Genomic DNA, 24,983 nt, shown 5'->3' with positions numbered 1-24,983 from the left:
TGCCCACAGTGTACAACGGGGGATGGGACCAAGTCTGAGAAACAAAATGCAAGTCCAACTGAGAGGCAAATTGACAACTTAAACCCCACTAAAAAAACCTATGCTCACTGATGAAACTAACGTTTCTTGTTCGGGCATGCCATGTGGAAACAGCGGGCCATGGGCCAATTATTCACTTCAGGGACCAAATGCTGATCATTCTTAATTCCAGGCTAGCATCTCCTTGCTGTATTATGGCCTGTCCCTCTCTAAGTTTTGCTTTCCTGTTTGCAGCTGGTTGTGTGCTGACCCCGCTTAAGCAAAATAAAACTGGGAAGCTACATCTCTATCCTAAATACACCAAGAGACAGGTGGTTCAGAGTTGTTATAGATGTATTTTTGCCCCCTATTCTCATATGTTGAAACCCTAGTCCCCAGTGGGATGGTATCAGGAGGTGGGGCCTTTGGGAGGTAATTAGAATTAGATGAGATCATAAGGGTGGAGCCCCATGAAGGGATTAGTGCCTTTACAAGGGAAAGCGACTATAGCCAACTATGCCTTGTGAGGACACGGTGAGAAGGTGGCTGTCTACAAGCCAGGAAAAAGGCCCTCACCAGAACTGCAGGCGCCTTGATCCTTGCTTTCCAGCCTCCTTAACTGTGAGAAATGAGCATTTATTGTTTAAGCCACCCAGACTATGGTATTTTTTTTTTTTTGGCGGCTGACCAGTATGGGAATCTGAACCCGTGACCTTGGTGTTACTACACCATGCTCTAACTGAGCTAACACAGACTACGGCATTTTTGTTACAGCAGCACAAACCAAGACAAGGGTTATATGTGCTGTCTTGCTAGTGTGAGCTTTCACCTATCTAACAAACCACACAGTGACATAGAAGGTAAAAAAAAGAATCCTTTTCTGGCGACCAGGGGGCTGAATTAAAAAGTACAGGTACACCACACAGGGAGAGCAACCTTAAGAACAGATGAGTATCACTACATGTCACAAGGTGACCGAGACATCGGAATGTCTCATTGGATTTAATTAATCTCTAACCACTCTTGAAAAAGACTTGAGATCTTTCTAAGGGAGTTTCTTGATATCTCAATCATTTCCAGCATAATTTGGACTTGACAAAATATATACCCTAGCAACTGAAAGATTATGTAGCAACCACTGAATGACATTCGAGGGAAAAATTTCCCATCTAAATACACAGGACATGTTTTAAGATTTGGAAACAGGTTGTGTACCTAATAACTGCATTCTTTGTCCGGCCCTGCATCCCAGCTTCCTATAAAAAAGCATTCCCAGATCAGAGGGCCTTGTTCCCGAGAGGGCATTCAACTTGACTTCCAAGGGACACTTCAGTAACAAAGCCATCTTATACTACTGAGGGTGAATGACCAATATCAGTTATGGAGGCTGGGGGCATACTCAGGATGGATAAGCCACTGAGCACAAGGGACATGATCTGGCTCAACTATCACAAGAAAGAACTCACTGAAAATGGACAGATCATTAAGGCAACAAATCAACAGAGTAATCATTACTCTTTCAGGAGAGAAGAAATCTAGGGTAATTAGAGGGGGGAGGGGGGAAAAAGTGGGGGATGGGGAGAGATTGGACAAGGGGCATAAAGAATAAGTATGATCTATAACAATACATACGCTAATAATATTAATTTGATTAACATGTCAATGTTGAACCCCAGAAATATGTATAATCAATTATGATTCAATAAAAATTTAAAAAGAACTCACTGAAGTACTTAGAATAGGGTTCTGTTTCATCTTTGGCTGGGTTATTGCTGGTGTGGGTTGCTTCCCCCAAAGTTAATTTGATTTTCAAACTCCACACGTTCCACAAGAATTGTATATTATTTTAATGAGAAGCTAATTATAATATGACTTATAATTCAGCCAAACAAATCAGAATAGGTTACAACAGAGTAAGCAGGCTAAGCAGACAACGTTGGTACAATGATTTTACAAAGTAAGCTCTGAACCCCACAGTGGCAAAGGCTATGATTAGGAACACCACATGGTAAAACAGCTTGTCTGTAGATCCCAGTACACTACTATACATTATACACAAGAGGCATAAGAGCACACTGCTGGTGGTCTCTTCTCTTCTCTCCATCTCTTCTGTAGAGAGGGCTTCCTTTCCACTCCCTAAGGGTGGCATCCAGAGGCACCGTTAAGCTGCCCCTTGATTAAAAGGATGCTCAGCCTTGATCTAAACAAACAATTTTGGTGATTCTGAAAAATGATGGGATACAAAAACAATGGAGGGAGGAAAAAAGGGTAGAAAACCTCCCTTTTTCTGCTAATTGAACATTCAAAACTTCATTGACCCAGATCACTACAGTTACTACCTTTGGAAATACCGGACAAGCACAACCTGAGTCTGGGTTCAGCTTCCACAAACCCATCAAGCCAATCAAAGGCTTATTTTAATTATGGAGGCGAAGTTGTGACCCCGTGAATTCCAGTTACTGGAAAAGGCATTTGCATTCAAAGAGACACACACAGCTTTAAACCAACTTGGTGATTTTTATTGACGGGCGACAACTTTATACTCCTAAATACCACTAAACTGTGTACAATAAGGGACACAGCATTACAGAAGAGCAGACAGCGGAATTAAACAGAGCAGACTTGAGGATCAGTCTTCACTATCTGGCCCATTTTTCATTGTGTGTACACAGACACATGAGCGCAATCTTTTAATGGCAATAAAGCTACAATCACCCATCTGTGCAGGCTAACACCTTGACTCCAAACTTTTATCTGCAATGTGTACGTGAGCAGTTTCTCACTGCACAATTATTAAAATGTACTTTTCCTGTTAGGAACCAGCAACTTATTTTTTGTGTTTATTTTTTCTTTTGAAGAAAGAACTATTTCTTCTCTGATATCTGGCTCATTTTTATCACTTATCAAAAACTAAAGGGTGAGGGAGAAAAGTGTGATGGATTAAAAAATTTACTTTTTAAGGAAAGATAAAATTCATTTTCACAAATTTACAAGTGTTGCTGGTGCAGGATTGATTCTACTAAGCAATTAGCCTGGGAATCAAATGGAAGTTCCCCTTTTTTATCTCAGGAATCAGCATTATTTTAGAAATATGGGTTTATGTGTGTTTTTTTAAATCAAGCAACAGTCTGTTTCAACCAAATGATTTTGATTTGGAAGTTAGAAGTCAACATAAGTTATGTTGCGCACAAACCCCAAGGCATCTCCTTTTCATTCTAGCCCATTTCTGCAAAAGGAAGAAAGAGTTTCTCTCTAAAGAGCCACTAAAGAGAGGCAGGAAGTTAGTGAGAGTCGATGTTCTACGAAGCGGGCATCAGGCACACACACACATGGCGCACAGGGGGTTTACAGCAGGTCCACTCGGCGGTAATACAGGAGGTAGGCTGTGCGTTCAGCAGTTGGCTTCACCACCTGGTACTGGTTAATCACCTTGACTGTCTGGTCATCGATGCGCAGCCAGCCATTCAGACCAATCTGGAAGACATCTGTAGTGTAATGACCACCCGTCGCACTGTTGCCGTGATGGTAGACCACTGGAAGAGAGTGCACAGCAGGTGACCCAGTGGGAAAAGCACTGCACAAAAACAGTGAAAGGCACACACCTGACTCCCTCCAAAGATGTGTCTTAGTGTAAAATACTGTACCGAAGTAGGTGAGATAGAGAAATGTAATTACACAAAGCAATGTTATTTAAACTCAAAAACATGAGTAAATCTGTCTAGCACTTAGTAGGTGGTTAACAAATACTTGCTAAATGAGATGAAGCACTGCTAGTTTGTGTGTTTGTGTTTTTTTCTTTTTTCTTCTCTTTTCAAACCAATTTACACTAACTTTAGATGTATTAAATATAATATATGGCTGAGTCCTCTAGTTAGAGTACACATTTTCCTTTTAGGTTGACGTTTACATTTTCATTGCATTTTAAAAGTTTTTTTAATATTAGTCCTGTGTGTGACTGCATCAAAACAGACATACACACTGGAATACTGAGGTGATGCAAGGTCCCATGTTAAATGCTCTGTCGAACAGCAGCTGCATGGATTTCCAACGTGTAAAAATACAAAAGGAAGGAAAGCTTGTGAATTCCAAGGTGCTCTTTACCCGGTGTTCCATTGTGGAGGCTATCTGTTGTATAGTACAAACTCCACCAAGTAACCACTTCCTTTTGGAACTCTTTCTATGCCATTTAACAGTTCTGAATTTTAAATCCTGTGTTATCCGAAAATGACTCCCTTGTGCTGCGTCGCACTGTTGCCGTGATGGTAGACCACTGGAAGAGAGTGCACAGCAGGTGACCCAGTGGGAAAAGCACTGCACAAAAACAGTGAAAGGCACACACCTGACTCCCTCCAAAGATGTGTCTTAGTGTAAAATACTGTACCGAAGTAGGTGAGATAGAGAAATGTAATTACACAAAGCAATGTTATTTAAACTCAAAAACATGAGTAAATGATAATAGAAAGTTACATATAACTTTAATGTAAGGCTACCGAAGTAGGTGAGATAGAGAAATGTAATTACACAAAGCAATGCTATTTAAACTCAAAAACATGAGTAAATGATAATAGAAAGTTACATATAACTTTAATGTAAGGGTAAGGTAAGTAAAATATATATACACATCTTAGTGACATATTTAAAACACACAACACTGCACAAAAGCACTCTCCTACACAGCTGGCAGTGATGCATGGCAATCATCAGAAATGCACAACTGAGAACAGACTCACACCCTGTGCACCAAGCAATTCCCTTCTAGACTATCCTAAAGAGATTACCTGAATCTTGGACAAAGATTATAATATTTCTAACAGTGAAAAAATGGAAAAACCTAAATGCCCACTAGAAGACTGATTAGTAAATTATATTACAATAACATGGATTTTTTCATAAAATAGATTAAGAATGTTTAGTGATGTGGAAATATGCTTATGAGATACTACACGAAAAAACAAGGATCCTAAGTTTTCTGTGGACTATCTATGATCTATGAAATGTGACACCAAATGCATGCACATGCCTGTACGGCTGAGGGACACTGGAACCATTAACTGTGGTTGTCTGCGTGTGTAGCTGTGGAGGGACCCTGCAGGGATAGTACTAGTAATTGCTCTTTTTCCTTTTTAAAAAATTGCTGATTTCTCTACAATAATGTTTTAATAGAAAAAATCCACTTATTTTTACGTAAACAAGCAAACAAACAAACAAAAAAACCCCTGTAATTCAAGCAAGAAGCCTTAGTCAAAAGTCTAAAACAAACATAACTGCTGGAAGATGTAATGAAGATATTAAAAGACAGCTGTAGGACACACCCCTCCCTTCTATAAAGCAGAGGGGCAGAGGGCTTCCCGGTCAGCAGCAGACATCATCCTGGGTAAGGGAAAAGGCTAGTGAAATTCTGGGGGGAAGGGCAGTGTGGCTTTCTAAGCTGTGCTCCACCAGCAGAGGCACAAAGGATAATCACTGGGAGAGGCTTAGCTTGTAGGAAATTTCAGCAACAAATAGGCCCAACACCACTGTGTTCTAGCTGGTTTCAGCTGTTACTTCCAGAGTGCTAAATGAACACAGGAGTCCTGAGTCCACTCCAGGCCAGGGACCTCAGCGGGTGAGAGATCGACACTTATGAAGCCAAGAGGATGGCTTCAGTCACTGCCAGACTCCTGGGCTCCACACAAAGAGACCCTCTGTTCTGGGACCTCAGAGGAGACCTGACAAACATGAGAACAGCAAGTCTATATGAGGATGATGTGGTGGAAAGCCAGGCATATGGCCAATATACGGTCACAGCTTAACCTTGTACTGCAAAAGTCATGATGATCTGAGTGATCACTAAACGGCAGGGAAGCATGCTCAGCAGCACCGTGCCCCTAGGACCTCAAATTCACTTTGAAATTTTTGTCCTGGATTTTCACCTTGAAGACCTAATTAATTTTGTTTCAAAGTGACCAAGTCAGTAGAATTTGAAGGTCCTGTGGGTTTAACTAATTTGTATTTCCTATAAGACACCTCCATTCCAAAGATACAAAAGAGAACTGAACTCTACACGTTCCAGTTTCTTAAGCAGCAGCCCAAGTAACTTACACAGTAATACATCATTAACACCCACAAGCCCACCTGACAGGAGCAGAACCTGGAATCAGACAGTTACTGAAAATCTCATGCACATTACTAGTTCTCCTTGATCCCACAATCAGAGTCATTTTTATCTTTTTTTTTCCCCCTTGTCATAGTCATTTTTAAGAAATATTTCTTTACTCACATTTTACAGAAAATTCTAACCAGCCCAGTGACCTTATTTCAGAAGTGAGAATGGATTAGAAGGTGATTCAGGAGGGCAGGTGGGTGGGGCACGAACTCATACTAAGGCCCTCGACCAGGACACAAGGAATTCCTAAACCCTGCCCTTGACTATCAACCTTGACTATTAGCAAGTGCTCCAAGGAGCAGAGATGCAGGGAGAAGGCAAAGAAACCGTTCATCCCCCATGGGGACGCTGGGCCAGACTTCAGGGTGTGAGGCTGAACCCTGATGGGCTGCAGAGCCTGTGCACCAACCGAGGCCTCAGAGATTCCACTGCAAGGCAGTGGAAGGACAGGGCCAGAGACACCCCCAAGGGCAAAGTGTCTGTCTTCACCTTGTCTGGGGCCCAGAATAGGGAGGGGCCATGATCAGCTGCCCTGGGCAAGAAGAGAAAGTCAAAGGACAGTGCCTGAGACGAAGAGAGAGAAGACTAGGTACCCCCCAGTGTGGCCCAGGACCCTCACCCCCTGACCAGTGGCTAATCAAACTTCTTCAAATCTCAGGAGTGGGCTCAGTAGACAAGTATTAAGCCCTACTCTGCCACTTCAGACCACAGAGTGTGACGTTTCCTCTCTGAGTTCCAGTTTCTTCTTTTATAGAATGGGGATGCCGCCACTTATCTCTCAGAATGCTTGTAAGGAATGAAAGAAATGATACATAAGAGCTATTGGGTAGAATGTTCAACAGATGTGTGAGGATCAATAAATGGCAGTGTTTTTTAAAATACAAACAGGGTCACCAAAGGCAACACAAAAGGAAGAATGATAGAGAAACTAGAAAATTCTAATAAAAAAGGCCAGAAAAGCAAATGAAAGGGTTGCAAATGACAACCATTAAAAGAGGTTAAAAGACTCAGAGGCATGAAAGACTAAAGCTAGAAGAGAGAAGGACAGATGGAAGGAGACAAGGAAAGAGCACAGTGACCCTGGGACAACGTGGAGACTGGGAGCACCGACCCTCACGTGGTTGAGAAACTGAGTGTGTGGACGGCTTTCCCTGGGTGTAGCTGTGCCACACTGTGCAGGCTAAGCCCCACATTCATAACACATCTAACCAAAAGTTTTCCAATATATTTACTGAAAAAAATCTACCTATAAGTGGACCCACACAGTTCAAATCTGTGTTGTTCGAGTGTTTGCTGGAGAAGGTGTGGAAGAAAAACTGGTATTGCAGAAAGCTCTACTCCACGAGACAGAAGAGGCCTCAGCCACTGTCTGAGAATGGGGTGTGCCATTCACCCTCTTGGGGTATTTCCCGTAACTGACTGGAGAGTCTGGCAGCTGAGGAGCCCGTGTGATCAGGGCCCACCTTCTCAAGCACCCCTGACAGCACCCAGTGGAAGAGGATACGGGGGAACACCAGTATGGGGAGCACTCTCTCATAACCTCGATGGGTAACCAGATGTCATGGCAACTCCACGGCACTGTCATCCCACAGGTACCACAACTGCAGCAGGGAGAGGTTGTGTTCTAAAATGGCCAGCCTGGCAGCCTAAAACTCACTCCTCTGACTCAGAGACAGAAATATTCACTTTGACAGAGGTCTTATATGTCAGGCTCAGCTCAGGGCCAAGATAATATTCTGTCAAATTCTAAGCACCAAATTTCAGGTGAAACACACATTCTCAAATGATTTCCTGACTTACCAAGTCCACAGGGATACCTAGAGAAATCTACTCTCTATGTTAAGTGGTATTACAGCAAAACTGTATAAACCTTTTATCATTGCTTTAATAATGAAGTAATTTATACAAATTTACTTACCTGCAAATAGCCTATAGGTTCTGTGGCATTTAAAATTCTTATTTTTAACCCCTGGAGAAAGCAGTTCTGAAAAACAAAACATTGACATCTCCAATCTATAAAAGCACTCACAGAAAGGCTCAAAGTAATAAAAGCAAAGGGCTAACAAGTCTCCACTTAAGTAAACTGCCAGTCAGACTAGGAACAAAACAAATCCCCATCCCTGTATTTGCATAAAAATTGACCCATGAGGAAAATTAGCTGTGCAATGTAGTAATATACATACACAACCAGCAAGCACCCTGTTAAAAGAAATATGAGTAATATACTGAACCCGTGAAGTTCATGCTGGAAAACCCCTTAAAAACAGATGCTCTAAAAAATGAAAAAGAAAAAGCTGTCCACTTAAAAAAAATAGTCCTGGAAAACCCAAGAATTAGAATATTTTACCTTTGAGTTAGATCACAAAACTTCAATTATACAGCAGTAAAGTGACTTCAAACAGGTAGTAGTCTACCAGCTGCCACCGGCTGTGAATTCCTCCTGTTCTTAATGCGTGTGGCTCCCGTCTTTGCAGAAGTACCACGTAAACACCAGCCAGCAAGAGTTCCTCTGAAGATGCACTGTTCTGGACAGCTGGTACTGGTTCCCTCTCTACTTCCCATCCCTGTGACCTACACAAGGTTCTCTTGTTCCCATCTGTGTCATTTCTCTTTCTATAAAGCATCTGAGGTGGCAGCTGATACAAAAATATGAAGAAATGCCAATAAAATCACTGTAGAAAAATATCCAAGTCAGCACAAATGGCTAGTTTGGGGGTGAGTGAAGATGCAGGACTGCAGGACAAAGGACGTTTTGCCTAAGTCTGCATTCTATGTTTCCTGATGGACAAAATAAAATGGGAAGGACAATCCATTACACAATTCTCCCTGGCATCTTTCTTCCCCTTTCTGGCCCTCAAATGGGAGTAAAAACCATGCCGCTGCTGAATGACAAAATAGCTGGAAGTGCAAGAGGGATGGACAATAAAACTGGCCAGCAACCGAGTCTATCAGCTGAAAGCGACAACTCTGGCTGAGCAGGCCTGGAAGACAATGAAGGTAACACAAGGTCCGTAAGGGACAGGGAGGAAGCCAACTACACTGATAAGCCACCTGAACTGAAGGAGGAGGGGAGTGAGTGTGCTCTGTTGGGGAGAGGGGAGGAAAGAGGAAGAGGTCTTTCAATTCTGGTTTATTCCTCTACAAGAAAGGAGCAACATCCAATGTCCTCCTATTTTCCAGACACCTTGATATTCTGAGAATCACTTCTAGCTTGTCATATTTCCAATCAAGCTTCAGTTTGGCGTAATACATTTTCCACAAATCCTGAGGCTTTCAAGAAAAATTTTCTTTCAAGCTGTGCTTTTAGCAGGACAACTTGGGGCTCTTTTAAATTGCTTCCAAAATGTGCAACACAGCTGAGCCCGTTACCTGACAGAGACTTGTGACTGATAAAGTGCCACAAATCTAACATGCTTGTCACTGCAACTAGAAGTCAGAAGGAATTCCCATTGCCTATGGGAAAACATTCTCACCTGACCAAAAAAGTCCATTTAACCAGACTACTCAACACAATTGTTAAAACTTCGCATAAAGAAAATGATAATGTACCATGAATCCGTATGCTTATAAAACAATGATGCTCTTTTTGATGGAAAAAACTCATTTTTCTAATGTAGTAAGAGTATATAGTTTATTTATTTTTGCCTCTAGAAAAGTCAAGACACAGGACTTCCTTAACCTTGACATGACATAGAAATGCTGGAGTGTTGAGCTTATTGATTTGCAGGAGTGTCGTCACCATAAATGCTCTTTGCCTTGTTATTACCTTTACTAATTTCCAAGTCCACAGGATATTCAATATTTTTGATAAGCTTCTGACATCCACCAGTCTTCTCGTAAACAAATCGTTTCAGGTGTAGCACGAGAACAGGAGGGAGTTTTTCCAGAGTCACTCTTCGACTTATCTCAACCTAAGACACAAAACACACCAGGACACACCGTCCCCGTCTTACTTAGAGCAGCAGATGCCACCTCCATCTTTCCATCTCTCCAAAGACTTCCTCTGAGAGCTGACTGTCCTAGAGTCCTACGGCAGGGCTCCATAACCTTTCCTGCATCACAGAAGCTTTGGAGAATCCACTGACACTCTTCTCAGAAAAGGCACATGCCCCTATAAACACAACTGCAGAGGATCCCTTGGGTCCCCGAATTCCATCTGTGAACTCCAAGTTAAGAACTTTGCTCTGTGGCATTAATGACGAATCAGTATAAAAATTAAAAAGTTAACTTAGTAGTACCTTGAGTTATGTATTTATTAACCTATTTTTTAATAACTCTCACAGTATTGATAAAACTGATGCCAGTATGTTTCTTCAATTAGATGTATTAAATAACCTTAGAGCTCTTTATTCTAACCATTAGTTTTATAATAGTTTGGTTTTATCAATTTAATATGCCCCTGAAGTACTTTCACGGGTTTAATAAATGCTGCTTTTAAAAAAAAAGCTGGCTTTTTAAAAAATTAAAATGCATCTTCACAAACAATACTTAATCCTTTTTTTAAAACTGAGACATAATTGATTCTACATATCTGTGGGGTACAGCATTGAATATCAATACCTGTGTGGAATACGTGATGCTTAAATGAGGATAATTATTAATCCCTTTATCTATTGTTCTCTGTATTTATAAACTCTGATGGTTCCTGTATTTACTTGGAGAATACTTTTGGTTGAAATACTTTTTAAAGTAACAATCCAAAAGATAGCAGAATATATAAAATAATTTTTAAAACTGTCAGAGGACTATATATATATATATATATATATGTGTGTGTGTGTGTGTGTGTAAATATAAATACATAAATGTGTGTGTGTGTGTGTGTGTGTGTGTAATGTCTTTATATTCTGTCTCTATATCCAACAAGAATTTGTGAACTAATGAAAAGTGTGAACACAGCTCAACAGTCAAAACCAGAGATTAGGACTATACTATGGATTCAGTGAACCCCACAAACTCGTGTTGAAACTTAATTCCTAATATGGTATTTGAAAAGTGGGAGGTGATAACACTATGATGGCTATGCACTCATGAATGGATTAATCCATTCATGGATTAATGGGTTATCAGGGATTAGACTGGGGGCTTTATAAGAAGAGCAACTGAGCATGTGGAAATGTGCTCCAGCTCCAGTATTCTCACCATGTGATACTCTGCGTCGCCTAGGGACTCTGCAGAGTTCCTATCCAGAAGTAGGCCCCCATCAGATGTGCCCCCGGGACCCTGGACTTCCCAACCTCCAAAGTTGATTAAGAAATAAATTTTATTTTCTTATAAATTACCCAGTTTCAGGTATTCTCTTATTAGCAACAGAAAACTGACTAATATAGACTATAAGATTCTGGTTTCCTCACCTGTGAAATGGAGAGAGCTGGACTAAATTATCTCTAGGATGCTTCTTAGTGTGTAATCATCTATGATTTTGATTTCAAAAACTTTCAATTTATTAAATGGCTAATCTGAAATTGAAAAATGTGTATTTTGGGTTTCTAGACAGATTGAGGCACTATTTCTAATCATCCAACAGAACCAGACATTTTGTATATAGCAAGAATTTTATATTATCATATTTTCCCATGGACCTTCACATGTTCCCATAGAAAAAAATTTTTGACCTCAAATATATGATAAAGTGAAACTTGGTATTTTAAAAAGAAACTTTAAAAAAAATCACATTCAGAAAATGTATTTATTTGCTCTTTGCAGATATTTCCACACAAGCTGTCCACAATCATCCTTCATCTAACACCTGCTTTTCCCAGTATGCTCAACCTTGTCTGATAACACATGACCACAACCATGGAGCCAGAACAGTTTGCATCATTCTCTTTCATCTTCAAGGCTCCACCAAATGCCACCTTCTTTCTTGAAGCCTTCTTCCAAACCTGCTATTTAGGATAAATCATCCTTTTCTCACCACTCTCTAACAACAGGCTGACAACAGCCTCTGTCCCAATCACTGTCCCCCCGCAATCCTCCCAGGGCAAAGACAAAATTTAATTGCGGCAGAAGCAAAAGAGGAAAACAGAAACATCATGAAGAGTCTTTCCAGGGCAGCTTTGGGAAAGACTGGAAAGCTCCCCATCAGGATGCGTGGCCACGGTTGGCTCAAAGACGAGAGCGAGAGGAGCAGCAGCCAGGGACCGCAAACCATCTCTGGAGAGTCACGGCTGCCACAGAAGTGAGCCAAATTGACGGTCACCCACAGCCAGACACACAAACTTAACCAACCAACCATCTTCCCCACATAAATAATATCCACTGTCTCTCTTCCATGAAGTCCCACCACCAGGCTCTTCTTAGCTTATTCACTTAAGCCAACTGCCAAATTTCTGTCTCTGGCTCCTACCACTTTTATTTTTTAAATAAAATCACCCAAGTCAGAAAATATGGTGGAGGATTAGGCATAATTTCTGTAGATCCCCCAAGAGTTTGGCTTGGCCAGTCCAAAGCAGGAGACCCCAGGTATAATAAAGTCTCCACGTCCTACTCTGCTCTTCTTTACTGAGAACACAAGCCGCAAGACAAGGTTAGATCTTTCCCAGTCATGCAACGAGGTGACAGGTTTTCTATGCTGTGATGTCTTACTTCACCTTGTACCCACCACACACTGCCTGTTATGTAAATATAGCTTCACAGGAATACTATGAACTGTCCAAAAAAGTACTGCCCATAACTAGCTTGCATTCATCTCCCCAATGCATTCTTATGAATTTGCTGCCACAATCTAAGATGTATAATAAAGAAGACATTCTCTACTGCAAAACAGAAAACAGGCATAAATTGGCATATATGGATAGCCAGGAACTAATAAGCTCTCATAGAGCAGAATATTATCCATCCCTCCCAACTGAGCTGACACATACACCACTAAGCTTATCATCTGCTACTCTCAACTCATGAGGATGGAAAAAACTCAAAGATTTTATTTTTTTTCAGATCAAACCAAAGAGTAACATGCATCAGAACAATAACTATATTTTTCAATGTTCTAGAAGATCTAATCAAATGCAAGCGATGTGTTTAGAATCTTTTATATCCTAACTAATCTAATAAAAATTGTGCTCTATGATATCATGAATATAAATAAGCTATTCAGCCCATTAGAGGTAGTACTGATTTTGTGATACTATGATTAGACTGCCAGAAAATTAAACGTACCCCAGGATAAATAATTCAAAAGGAGATCATACCTTGTGTTACACAACTTAGAGCTAAAAAGAGGTTGTTGGGATCATCTGTTTCAACCATTTCATTCTAAAAATGTGGAAACTTTCAGTCCAAAACAGTTAAGCAACTGATTTAAGAGGCAGAACTCAATTCCATTCCCCCTCATTCCTTATTCTGTATTTTTTTCCACCAAATCAGACTGCCTCGGTATAAAGATTGCAGATCAACTGTGAATATACCTCTTGTTTGGTTTTTGTGGTATAACCTTGGACAGATTCTCTTGCCACCAAGCTTTCCAATGCATCCTGGACTGTACGTATCTTGTCAGACTGGATATCCAACTGCAATGTGAAAAATGGCTGCAAAGTGGCAGATTCTATTGAACTCTGCTGGTAAACCACAGACCTAAGAATTGAAAGCAAAAACAAAAAATTTAAGAGACCACTCCTTGCTACTTTCCCTTAAGATTAACCAACAGGAGAAGAGAAATAAACACTGTGAGATTATTCAATATCACTTTCAGAAGACCAAAAAGAACAGAAAAGCCAAAAATATAATGAATTTAAAAATAATTTTGCTGAATACCATCTCCTAATTATTTCTAGCAACTAAATCTACCAGCTGATAAATTTTCCCAGATCAAGTGCTCTGGAAAAAAACATATTTCGTTTTCCAAATTCTTTCACTCTACTCCACACTATTATTTAATGCACTAGTTAATAAAGGGGACTATCTTGCCATGGCCTAAAAATGCTGAGACTTTTTCATTTTCTCAAAGTATCATAGCCTGTATCTAATAAAATAGAGGAAATCCCAAGGTAAATAAAATATTTTTAATGGCATTTTCCCTCTACAAAAATGACCCACAAAAAGAAGGGAAGCAGGGTGCATATAATAAAAAACAAGTTAACATTCCAGGAAAAAAGGCTACCGCCCTTCCAAGAAAGGTGCCAATTCAACCTTGTTTTCTTAGCTGGTTTTTCATTTCATTTTTCTTTTTCTAAGTTTTTCTGAGTCAAAATTGTGTTCAGCCCATCTCTCACTTAGCCTCAGCAAAGAAACATTCCAGGAGTTCAACAAGGGATTCTGTTTTTGTAGTCAGAGTGACCTAGTTTATAAACAGAATAAAATAGGTGTGGATAGGTATTCAGGCTTTCCAGAACAGATGCCCTGAAGAACTAGCTAAGAGCTTTTCTGTCCAGGGTTTAATTATATTCACACTCCTTTTGAGAGTAAAGACTTAAATGACGGCAGTTCCTTTTTGGTTCCAAAAAGGAATAGAGGGAAAACCAGTAATGAAAATTGGTGAAGGATGCAACAGGTGGCCCTCTGACTCAAAAGTCCTACATTTTATCAGAAAAAGATAGGGAAAGGGGCTGGTCTTCCTGAGGAAACTGAAAAATATCTGAAGAGGCTAAATTTTAGAAAAAAAAATCATTCAACTGGTCTTCTTTGAATAAAGGATCATGTTTAATGATGGCTAAAAGGAAGTTCCTAAATTATAAGAATTCCTTATCTTTGCTTTACCATTTTTCAAAAAGAAACATCGACAACCAAATTCAACACAAAGACGCCACAGAGGTCGAGGCTAGCAGCCATGGCAGAGCCATTCAAGCCAAGCTAGCAATTTCTCCAAAGTGGATTGTGGTGTTTTCCACTGGTTATTCTGGGACAAATTTAGGATCTTTGGGTATGTTGGTCATCTGTGGCCTTATAATTTTGATACTGCACCTCTGCACGAAAGTGGTGCTCCCACTGCCTAAATCTGAGCTATTCCCTTGTCCCTCTCTCCCATCCCTAAGGGAGTGCTCAACAGTCCTAACATCAGGCTGCCGAGCTGATGGGGCCAAGGGCACAGCCTCTCCTCACTGCTGGTCGCCAACCTAGGTCTCGGCTTTCCCCGGCCCACACAGCAAACCCCAAGGAACCAGGTCTGGCAAAAAGAGTCACAGCAGCACTGTGGGGGGGGGTGGGGGGTGGGCTGGGCATTCCTCAGACAACGCCTGACCCATTGCTGACACAAGAGACTCCAGAATACCAGAAGAGAAAGGAGCCTGTGGAGCCTTGCTTACAGCACAGAACACAGATATGACTTGTTCAAGGTCACGTTTGTTCAACTGGCTTCTACATCCAGTTCTCAAGGGTAAAAAACTAGCTTCTGAGGGAGTAGTGCAGATTTGCTGAGGTTTTTATCACTAGCCTGTGGAAAGTTGCTCAATAATCTCAGTTGTTTTAGAGCAGAGAGAGACTAAACCGATGCTTGATGCCTGGAAAAGGGTATCATTTCTTCCAGATGCACAGCACTGGGGATGACAGACTAAGAGTCTCACTAAAACATCACCCTTGGAGGTTATGCTGCAAGGCCTTCAGAGAGGAAATCCTGAGGCCCTTTTAGTACTTTTGATGGTAAACCTCCTTGGAGACAGTACAAGTTTCACTGAATTCCATATCACAGTGGTACTGAAAAGCTCCCGCACAAGCAAATAAAAGCCCTTCAGAAAGAGAATGAGCAAAAAGCTGGTTAAGAGAACCAGTGCTGAGCCCAAGCCAGTGTCCGCCTCTGCATAGAAGTATCTCCCTCCACGCTCCCCTTGCTTTGTAGCTCACCTGGTTCTGATGTCTAAAATTCCTCTAATCAATTCACAATAGCCAACATATGGCAACAACCTAAGTGTCCATTGACAGACAAATGTATAAATACATACACATGATGGACAAATGGATAAATACACACACATACAGAAATATTATTCAGGCTTAGAGGATATATTGCTATTTGCAACAATATGGATGAACCTGGAAGACATTACACTAAGTAAAATAAACCAGATACAGGAAGACAAATATTGCACCATCTTACTTATATGTGAAATCTAAAGGGAAAAAAAGGTCAAATATACAGAGATAGAGAATAAAACAGTGGTTACCTGGGTCAGGGGGAGGAAATGGGAGATGCAGGCCAAAGGATACAAAATAGCAGATAAGTAGGATGAACTCGTCTAAAGATCTAACCTACAGCATGAGGACCTATAGTTAATAATACTGTATTGTACTCAGGAATTTTGCTAAATGAGTAGACTGTAGCTGCTTTTGCCACACACAAAAAATGGTCACTATGTGAGATGACAGATGTATGATACTGTGAAAATATATATTTGGTCTTCATCCTCTTATGACATACAACTCCTAAAATCTTTAGAATCTCCAAAGTGATGAGTCTTTTTGTATGCTAATGATTGCTGGAAGCCTGTGGGTAAGTAGCTTCAGGATGGGAGCTGGAAAGACCAAGACCCCCAACCTCGGGGAGGGGGAGGGACTAAAAGTTAATTACCAGTGGCCAATGATTTAGTCAATCATCCCTATGTAATGAAGCCTCCAAAAATACCCAAGAGGCCTGGGTTTGGAGAGCTTCTGGGTAGCTGAACATGGTGGAGGTTCCTGGAGAGTGGCATGCCCAAGGAGGGCATGGAAGTTCTACGCCCCTCCCACACCTCGCTGTATGTGTCTCTTATTCTGTATCCTTTGTACCATCCTTTGCAATAAGTGAGTAAATGTAAATACATGTTCCTCTGAATTCTGTGAGCAGTCAAGGCAAACTAAGTGAACCCAAGGATGGGGTGTGGGAACCCTGATTCCAGAGGCCTGGATGTGTTACTGACATCTGAAGTGGATGGCAGTCTTGGGGACTGAGCCCTCAACCTGAGGGATCTGATGCTATCTCCAGGTAGATGGTGTAAGAATTGAATTGGACAACACTCAGCTGGTGTCCGCTGGAGAACTGCTGGCTTGCTTGCCAGCAGGAAGAAATCCTCACCCATTTGGTCACAGAAGTCAGAAGTCAATCTTTGTTGTTGTTGATTGTTACTGAGTGAAAGCAGAGGAAAGACAGTGTTTTTCTCACTCACTCACTATGTTAATCTGCATCATGTAACATTATGCTGTATACTTATATATACACAATAAAGCATATTTAAATAAATAAATAAAATTCCTCCAAACATGATTTTTTCTCTTAACAAATTTGCTTGCTTTCCTCTTACTTTTCTGTTGCTTGCTGCTCTCTCAACAGCGAGCAGCTGGACGTGGTGGGGTGAGAGGAGGAGCTCATTGTGGCACACAGACCCCCTGGGGACAGCACCCCTGCAGAAATGCTCCAGTGGGTACTAGGAGAGCAGAGGGGCCGGCAGTAGGAGAATGAGGGAGCACAGCACAAGAAGAGAGCAGGCAGGGGAGATGTAAAGGCAAATTACGAAAAACCTCAGAACAAGTCTTACACCTGCCCGTCACCAAAATAACAAAACCATGAAAAAGGCAAGAAGTGAAGTATTCTAGAAAAGCATAAACCTGATGTGTCCACCAAAAATGCCGGTGATTGGAGTCTGAACGAAATCTGCCTGGCGGGTGACCGAGGTTTTATTCCTGGGACCCACTTGCTCCCATTCATCCTCACTCCCTTCGCCCTGTTCTTCCTGCTCTTCTTCATTCACCGAGTGGCTTTTGGGCCCATTGGAAATCCTAAATTCTGAAAAGAAAAGAGTTTGCTTAGGCTACTACTTAAAATACGAACAGCAAAAAAACAAAGGTTCTATGTAAACCACTTAAACAGATTTGTCAACTTTAGTTTTAAAAACTAAATCAGGGGGCCGGCCCGGTGGCGCACTGCTACAGTGCACCGCTTGGGAAGCATAGCGACGCTCCCGCCGAGGGTTCGGATCCCACATACAGACCGGCCGCTCACTGGCTGAGCGAGGTGCGGGGGCAACACCGAGGGTTGCGATACCAAGGGTTGCGATACCGAGGGTTGCGATCCCGTTGCCGGTCCTGGTCCGGTATGGGCGCAACACTGAGGGTTGCGATCCGTTGCCGGTCACAAAAAAAGGAAAAAAAAAAAAAAAAAAAAAAACTAAATCAGGGTGTGTTCTACGTTAAGAGGCACAGCAACCAACCACAACATGTGCAACTTTACTGGATCCTTGTTTGCACTAAGTGCTACGAAAGATGTTCTTCAGACAACTGGAGAAATCTGAAGATGTGCTGGAAAGTAGATATTATTGTGCAATTACGGTTAGTTTTCTTAGTTAGATTAGGGACTGCAGTTATGCAGGAGAAGATCCTCAAAAAATACACACCTTAGCATGCAGGGGTGAACTGAACTATTATCCATAATCTAATTCTGAACCATCTAGGAAAAACGTATACATACACGTATGTGTGTAAATAATGACATGTTAACAACTGTAGATTTCAGCAGTTACACAGGTGTTCATCACACTTTTCTTTGAGCTTTTCTGTACGCTTGATCATTTTCCTAATTGAAAGTTGAAGGTAAACAGTACAGTTTCTGGATAAATTTTGATATATCTAAATATACCATTCCCAACGGCATATAAAATGCAATACAAATAACTAGTTATCTGAATGAGTAAATAAGTGACTTCTGAAGGCCAAATGACTGCTGGGGGGAAGGTAACATAATATATTGAGCATGCAACATTTATTTAAAATTAATTTTAAGCAAAACACTGAAACAAAACAGGCCTGGCTGGTTAACTCAGCTGCTTAGTTTGTGGTGGTGTTAATACCAAGATCAGGGTTTGGTTCCCTGTACCAGCCAACTGCCAAAAAAATAATAATTCTTAAGAAATTATTCTTGCACAATTTTGTAGCAAATAGACCATAACCTACTTTCATTATTTGGTGAGAGAAGCTTTTTTAGGTTCAACATTTCCTCATGAAGTCCATTTAAAATGAAGCCTAAGTACTCCTCAGCATCTTCTTGTCGACCCTGAAAAAGCCAAATATGATCACATTAATTTTAACTAATTACCATCCAAGGCCTGCAAGATATATATTACCTGCATATTCAAATTATGCCTCCTCTGAAGTTTTCAAGATTAAATGTAAAGTATTTCTAAAAAATGGCATGGGTCTTTGGTTTTCTGGGGGTTTTTGGTGGCTGGCTGGTACAGGGATCTGAACCTATGATCTTGGGGTTATAAGGCTGTGCTCTAACCAACTGAGCTACCGAACCAGCCCCAATATGGGTTTTTCTTTGGATAGCTGAGATCCTAGGAGGTGGAAAGGAAGGAGAGGAACATATTAAACATTTATCTCTAAGTGGGAGAACTACTGGGAATTTTTTTTTTCTTATTTATGCTTTTCTATATTTTTGAAATTTTCTACAGTAAATATACACTACCTTTATAATAAAAAAGTTATTTAGAAGTTGCTCTTTTGTTTAAATGAAATAGAAGACTAAAGACTAGACGTCTAGGGCCATCTCATTACACAAGCCCAGGGGTATTCAATCACATTGTGAGTTGTGAAATGAGCAGCCCTGTATGTCTCCTATTTTTTATGATGAGCAGCTATAGGGGAAAGGACTCAAATTATATGTGAAAAACTCAGCTGATTTAAAGATTTAGCTGACTGTTTGACATATATACACACATCAGCAAAATCACTCATAGATTAGTCACATGTGAGTTTTATAATCTCACACTGGTTTTGTTTGATTCTGTAATTTATCATGATTAGTTCATATTTCATTCTCTGGAGCATAACTGCCTATTCCAAGGATGTGCAAATTCTCCTGCTTGAGGTCTCTGGGTATTGTGTATCTGAGTTCTCTCCAAATGGAAGTATAGATAAGGACAGCAGCTGTTTGGTGTAAGTATGCTCTGCGTATGTGTAGAAAAGGGCAAAAACTGGCATAGACCAAGATGTAGTAAATAGTGCATATAGCAGGCCTGGGGCTGCTCTCCTTGGAAAGGTCTGCTTGCAAGGTTGGCCCTTGTATGGTGTCTGGAAACTTGGATTTCAGAAGGAGTCCCATCATTCCAAGAAGTGATAAGGGATTGTGCATAAACTGTGCAACCAATGTGGTTTATGCTGAATACCTGTTTTCCTTCTGGGAGTTTGGAATTTTGGCTCAAGTTAGGCAGAGGGTGCCTACATGACCAGCCCCCAATAAAAACCCTGGACACTTAGTCTCTAGTGAGCTTCCCACTTTACATGTGTGTCCTATATGACTACACTGGGGGAAGGGTCTGGAGGTTTCCTTCAGACTCTGCCCCATGTGTCTTTTCCCTTTCCTGATTTTGTTTTGTATTCTTTTGCTATGATAAACTATAACTATGAATATAACAGCTTCTGAGTACTATGAGACCTTCCAGCGAATCACCAAACCTGAAAGTGATCTTGGGGACCCCACCACATTCAATATTAAGGCAACTTCAGAGACACTTTTATTCACAAGCATTACCTCTGAGCAAGATCCTTGAGGGATTTGGCCTCAGGAAGCCCTCCCTGAGCACCCACTTTATCTCTGCCCCCACCTGACCTGGATGGCCCTCTCTGGCTTTTTTTTTTTTTTTTTTTTTTTGGCAGCTGGCAGTACAAGGACCCGAACTCTTGACCTTGGTGTTATAATACCGTGTGTTCTAACCAACTGAGCTAACCAGCCAACCCCCCCACCCCCACAACCTGGCTTCTAAAGCATCTTTATATGAGCGTACTTCCAAAAGTTCGTGGAAAAATAGAATTAAAAGATAATATAAATCTTTCTGTGAACTTCTGGAAGCACCCTCATAGTGTCTGTTTTTGCATTTCCCTTGCTGTCTGTTCACTTAGACTACATATCTAACTCCCCCACTGGACAGTGAGCTCTCTGAAGGCAGAGGGCACACTTTATCCCATTCCTGCATCCCTAACACTCTGTGCTAGTCAGGAAATGTGAGTTCTAAGCCAACCCCAAAAGCTGCATTACGAGCATTTAAAAAGCTTCAAACTCTATTCTGCCCCTGGTGGTATCCTGCTACACTGCCCTAGACATTCACCCTTCTTCGCAGCAATGAAGCTTCAATATTGCTTGGCTTAAATGGTATGTTCTTGACTATTTTTCTCTATGAATAAGTTTCCCTGAGCATCATTTCAACTGCTTGTACTGACTCATCACAAACTTGTTCAGGGAAGAAAGAAATGCTCCAGTTAACTGTGCTAAGGGTGCTTTTCATTCACTCTCAACAGCTGCCAGGGCCCTGTATAATGCCTCCTTGGTCCATTAGTCTCCTTTAGTAGCAAAATGTATGATAAAAATTTTTTTAAAGAATCATGGAGGGCTAGCCAATTAGCTCAGTTGATTAGAGTGTGGTGTTGATAACACCAAGGTCAAGGGTTCAGATCCTCACACCAGCCAGCCACCAAAAAAAAAAAGAGTCAAGAACATAAAATAGTTATTAAATCCTAGGAGTATGATGAAGACAGAAGCTTGTCTGTCATTCTAGGCCCAGCACACTCCACTCTACCCAAAAGATGGCAAAAGGCAGTGGTGAAGAGAGCTGCCTCGGAAGCCAGGTTCTGCCGTTTATTAGCTATGTGACCTCGGACAATGACTTCACTTTTCTCAACTGTAGCAAGGAGACGATAATCACACTTTATTCATCGGGTTAACCACCAAGTTAATATATGGAAAGTACTTAGAATAGTACTTGGTACACAGTAAAAGTTATATGAGCTAGGTCTGATTATAAAGAGTACCATTATACTCTTTAAATTCATGCAAGCAACTGACTCCATAATAAACCCAGATCTACTCCGCACCCACCAAACTGCAGCACTTGAGACAAAGGGCAAACACTGAACAAGCACCAGTTAACAGAAAAAGGGGAGCAAAAGGCAACACTTTACAGAAGCCACGTCAGAGTAGTCTCAAACCTTTTCAGACAGGCTCGACTTGATAACTGTCAGGAGTCTATAAATATATGTGGGTTCAAAGGCAGCTCCAGGGCGAATATCCCTCACGATTTTATCCCCAAGAGCTGCGATGGAAACAGGACACAGATTTTCATAACTAACATGGTCAGAAATGATGAAAAGCAAAATCATCAAAACTCCCCCCCACCTCCCTATCCAGCTGAATCTTGAGCTGAATGTTAAATACAGGTTGCACAGGTGTAGCAACTTGTATTTAAATAAGACATTTTCTTTCCAGTAAGACTGGATTTACCAAATTCAGTCATCTGATACCATTAACTTCCAATATGTAATGACATCTGAAGACCTCATTTTTACTTACCTTGTCGGGGTTTTGGAGGTACTGGCATATTAGTAAACTCATTCATTAGCCGAACACTAAACATGAAAAAAAAAAAAGTGAAGTAGTACATTTTTTAAAAAGACATACTCTTACTAAAGAACTTTGATGGCTAAGTAGAAAATTAATTAGTATGAATATAGCAGATTTTAGGCAACCAACGCTATATAATAGCTACTGAATTCTTTAACACTTCTATGTATGTTTGTGGCATTAAGTGGTATAAGTTGGTAAAAACTAATATGTTTTCTACTTAATCGAAAGAACACAGAGAGATAATGCTCCGATTCCATTTCTGTTTAACCTCCATATAAAATCATGAACAGTACATTAAAAAAAAATTTATAGACTCATTTGTAGAAAAGCTTTGTTAAACTATTTAAATTCTAATCATCACAGGGGAAAAACGCCACCCCCTTGGCCCACTGTTCAGCCCCTTACTTACAAGCTGTCTATCATGGGTGTTGATGTACAAGGCCTTTGCACCTTCGAATACAGAGGAATGAACTTCATCAGGTGATACATCGGAGGGCAAGCAACCAGTGCCTGCAATGTCTAAATATTGGCAGTAAGGAATTGTAAAGGAAAGGAAACAGACACTCCAAATTTCCTAAAGGCACATTAAACAAGAGCATATAAAAACTAAATAAGCCAAGGACACTGAACTACTTAGATATGTAAACACAAAAAGGAAAAAACCAAATAATCACTAGAATAACTACCTTGTAATATCCATAGAAGAATTTACTATGCAATCAGTAGTTTATATTCAAAAACTTGATTCAACCAACACAATCAAATCAGTTAAAACAAAATTTCTAGTTGTAAGAGGTCACTCTGCCCTGTTACTTGGGACCAAATAATCACTAGAATAACTGCCTCGTAATATCCATAGAAGAATTTACTATGCAGTCAGTAGTTTATATTCAAAAACTTGATTCAACCAACGCAATCAAATCAGTTAAAACAAAATTTCTAGTTGTAAGAGGTCACTCTGCCCTGTTACTTGGGATCATTCTAATAAAACTTGCCCAGCTCTGTCATTCACAGGTCAACAAATCCTTATTTTTGAGGGTGGTGGGTGGTGGGGGGTGGAGGGATTGGGTATCGGGAATAACTGTGTTTATAAGCAAATTCAGGCTAGATGCCCCATGGAAGCTGAACTAAGTCAAGAGCATCTCAAAGAAGAGACGACTGCAGTAAGCTGGGCTGGGGGCGGTGTCCAGGAAGGATACAGCATTAATGTAGCACCAGTTTCCTTTATTAATCAGACCACGGGGTTGCAAAGACACTGGTTTATGTATTAAGGTTACATTCTCCAGTAACTCTGAAAGAGTGAAGAAGCATATTTAAGAAATTAATGACATACAGTGAATAACATTTAAATCAACTCATATGCTCTACTCTGGGAAAGTGTTAAAATTCTCTTCAATAAAGCATGTATCCAAAGAAAATGTGTACTGTTAAAGCTTCATTCAGTTCAATATCAAGTACATTTAATGACTAAAAACTTTTTTCAATTTAATATTTTTCCTCAAACACCAACATTTATTTATCTTCCTATGGGAATACAATTAGGGAGCACAAGAACTACCTATTTTAATAAGAGAAAAAAAACTAAAAAGCATGTATCAGGGGCCGAGCCCGTGGCGCACTCGGGACAGTGCGGCGCTGGGAGCGCAGCAGCAAGATTCCCCGGACACTAGATACAAAGGTGCTTATGTACAGAAACTGAGTCTCATTCATCTCGGAATCCCCAGCAACTAATCCCATACCCAGCACATCACAGGGTGTGCTCAATGGCTGTTCAGTGACCAAAGATATTCCTTTTGGGGACAACTGTCTCCTACTAATTAAACTGTGTTTTTCCACTTGAAGTCAATTTAGCAACTGTTTTGTACACTGTAATTCCCTTATTCCATTTATAAACAAGCCTCTTATCCTCAGATGCACCCTCTGACATCACTCTTTTTCACAGTTTTAAGACAGCTGTGAATGCCACCTTTTACAAGGAACCATCTGAAATGCTTTAAAACAAGACAAATTCTCCCCATGCCCCATTATGAATCTTATAATAGTGACAGCTGCAATTTATGGATATCTTCAACACTTAGCATGTTCTTTACAACTTACAAATGTTAATCGGTTGGACTTAACCCTTAGTAATCCAGGAGTACCACCACTATCCTCTTTCACCAATAAGGAAACTGAGGCCCAAGACGGTTATCTAACTTGGCCACAGGATCTAGGCAGCATAGCCAGGGCCTGACCTCCACGGTCTGTGGCAGCACCACATTGCTTCCTTCACTTGTACGCTGTGTACTAGGAAAGAAAAACTAAACAGCAAACATTTGATTGATATCACCATCCATCTAAGGCATTGCTCAAACAAAAGCCTTTCTTTTCGAAAACACAGTTATACTAGCAGGCCCCAGACTTAAGCACTAGTCAAATGAAGAAAGTAACTTGCAAAATCCACCTCTCACACACACGCACACATGCACACGCACGCACACATGCACCCCTACCTCATTCCCTCCTTCCTGTGAGAGTAAA

The 24,983-nt window shown here is 40.8% G+C and overlaps 1 protein-coding gene across 1 annotated transcript; it reads right to left on the bottom strand.

The window, feature by feature from the left end:
• Window positions 1-1,844: 1,844 nt before the first annotated feature.
• On the bottom strand, window positions 1,845-24,677 carry LOC103594468 (ubiquitin carboxyl-terminal hydrolase 10). Its single transcript, XM_008577685.1, has 10 exons — window positions 23,663-24,677; window positions 22,873-22,982; window positions 22,410-22,465; window positions 22,049-22,152; window positions 19,019-19,118; window positions 17,678-17,855; window positions 13,573-13,738; window positions 9,930-10,074; window positions 8,082-8,147; window positions 1,845-3,551 (listed from the first exon to the last, which is right to left on the bottom strand). Exons 2-10 carry the CDS (start codon window positions 22,950-22,952, stop codon window positions 3,364-3,366), a joined length of 1,083 nt encoding a protein of 360 aa, XP_008575907.1. The 5' UTR covers window positions 22,953-22,982; window positions 23,663-24,677; the 3' UTR covers window positions 1,845-3,363.
• Window positions 24,678-24,983: the final 306 nt, after the last annotated feature.

This window comes from Galeopterus variegatus, unplaced genomic scaffold, assembly GCF_000696425.1.
Source record: "Galeopterus variegatus unplaced genomic scaffold, G_variegatus-3.0.2 Scaffold1563, whole genome shotgun sequence".
NCBI classification, from domain to species: Eukaryota; Metazoa; Chordata; class Mammalia; order Dermoptera; family Cynocephalidae; genus Galeopterus; species Galeopterus variegatus.
Note: the sequence above shows the minus strand (reverse complement) of the source record. Positions and strands in the feature narration are given on the sequence as shown.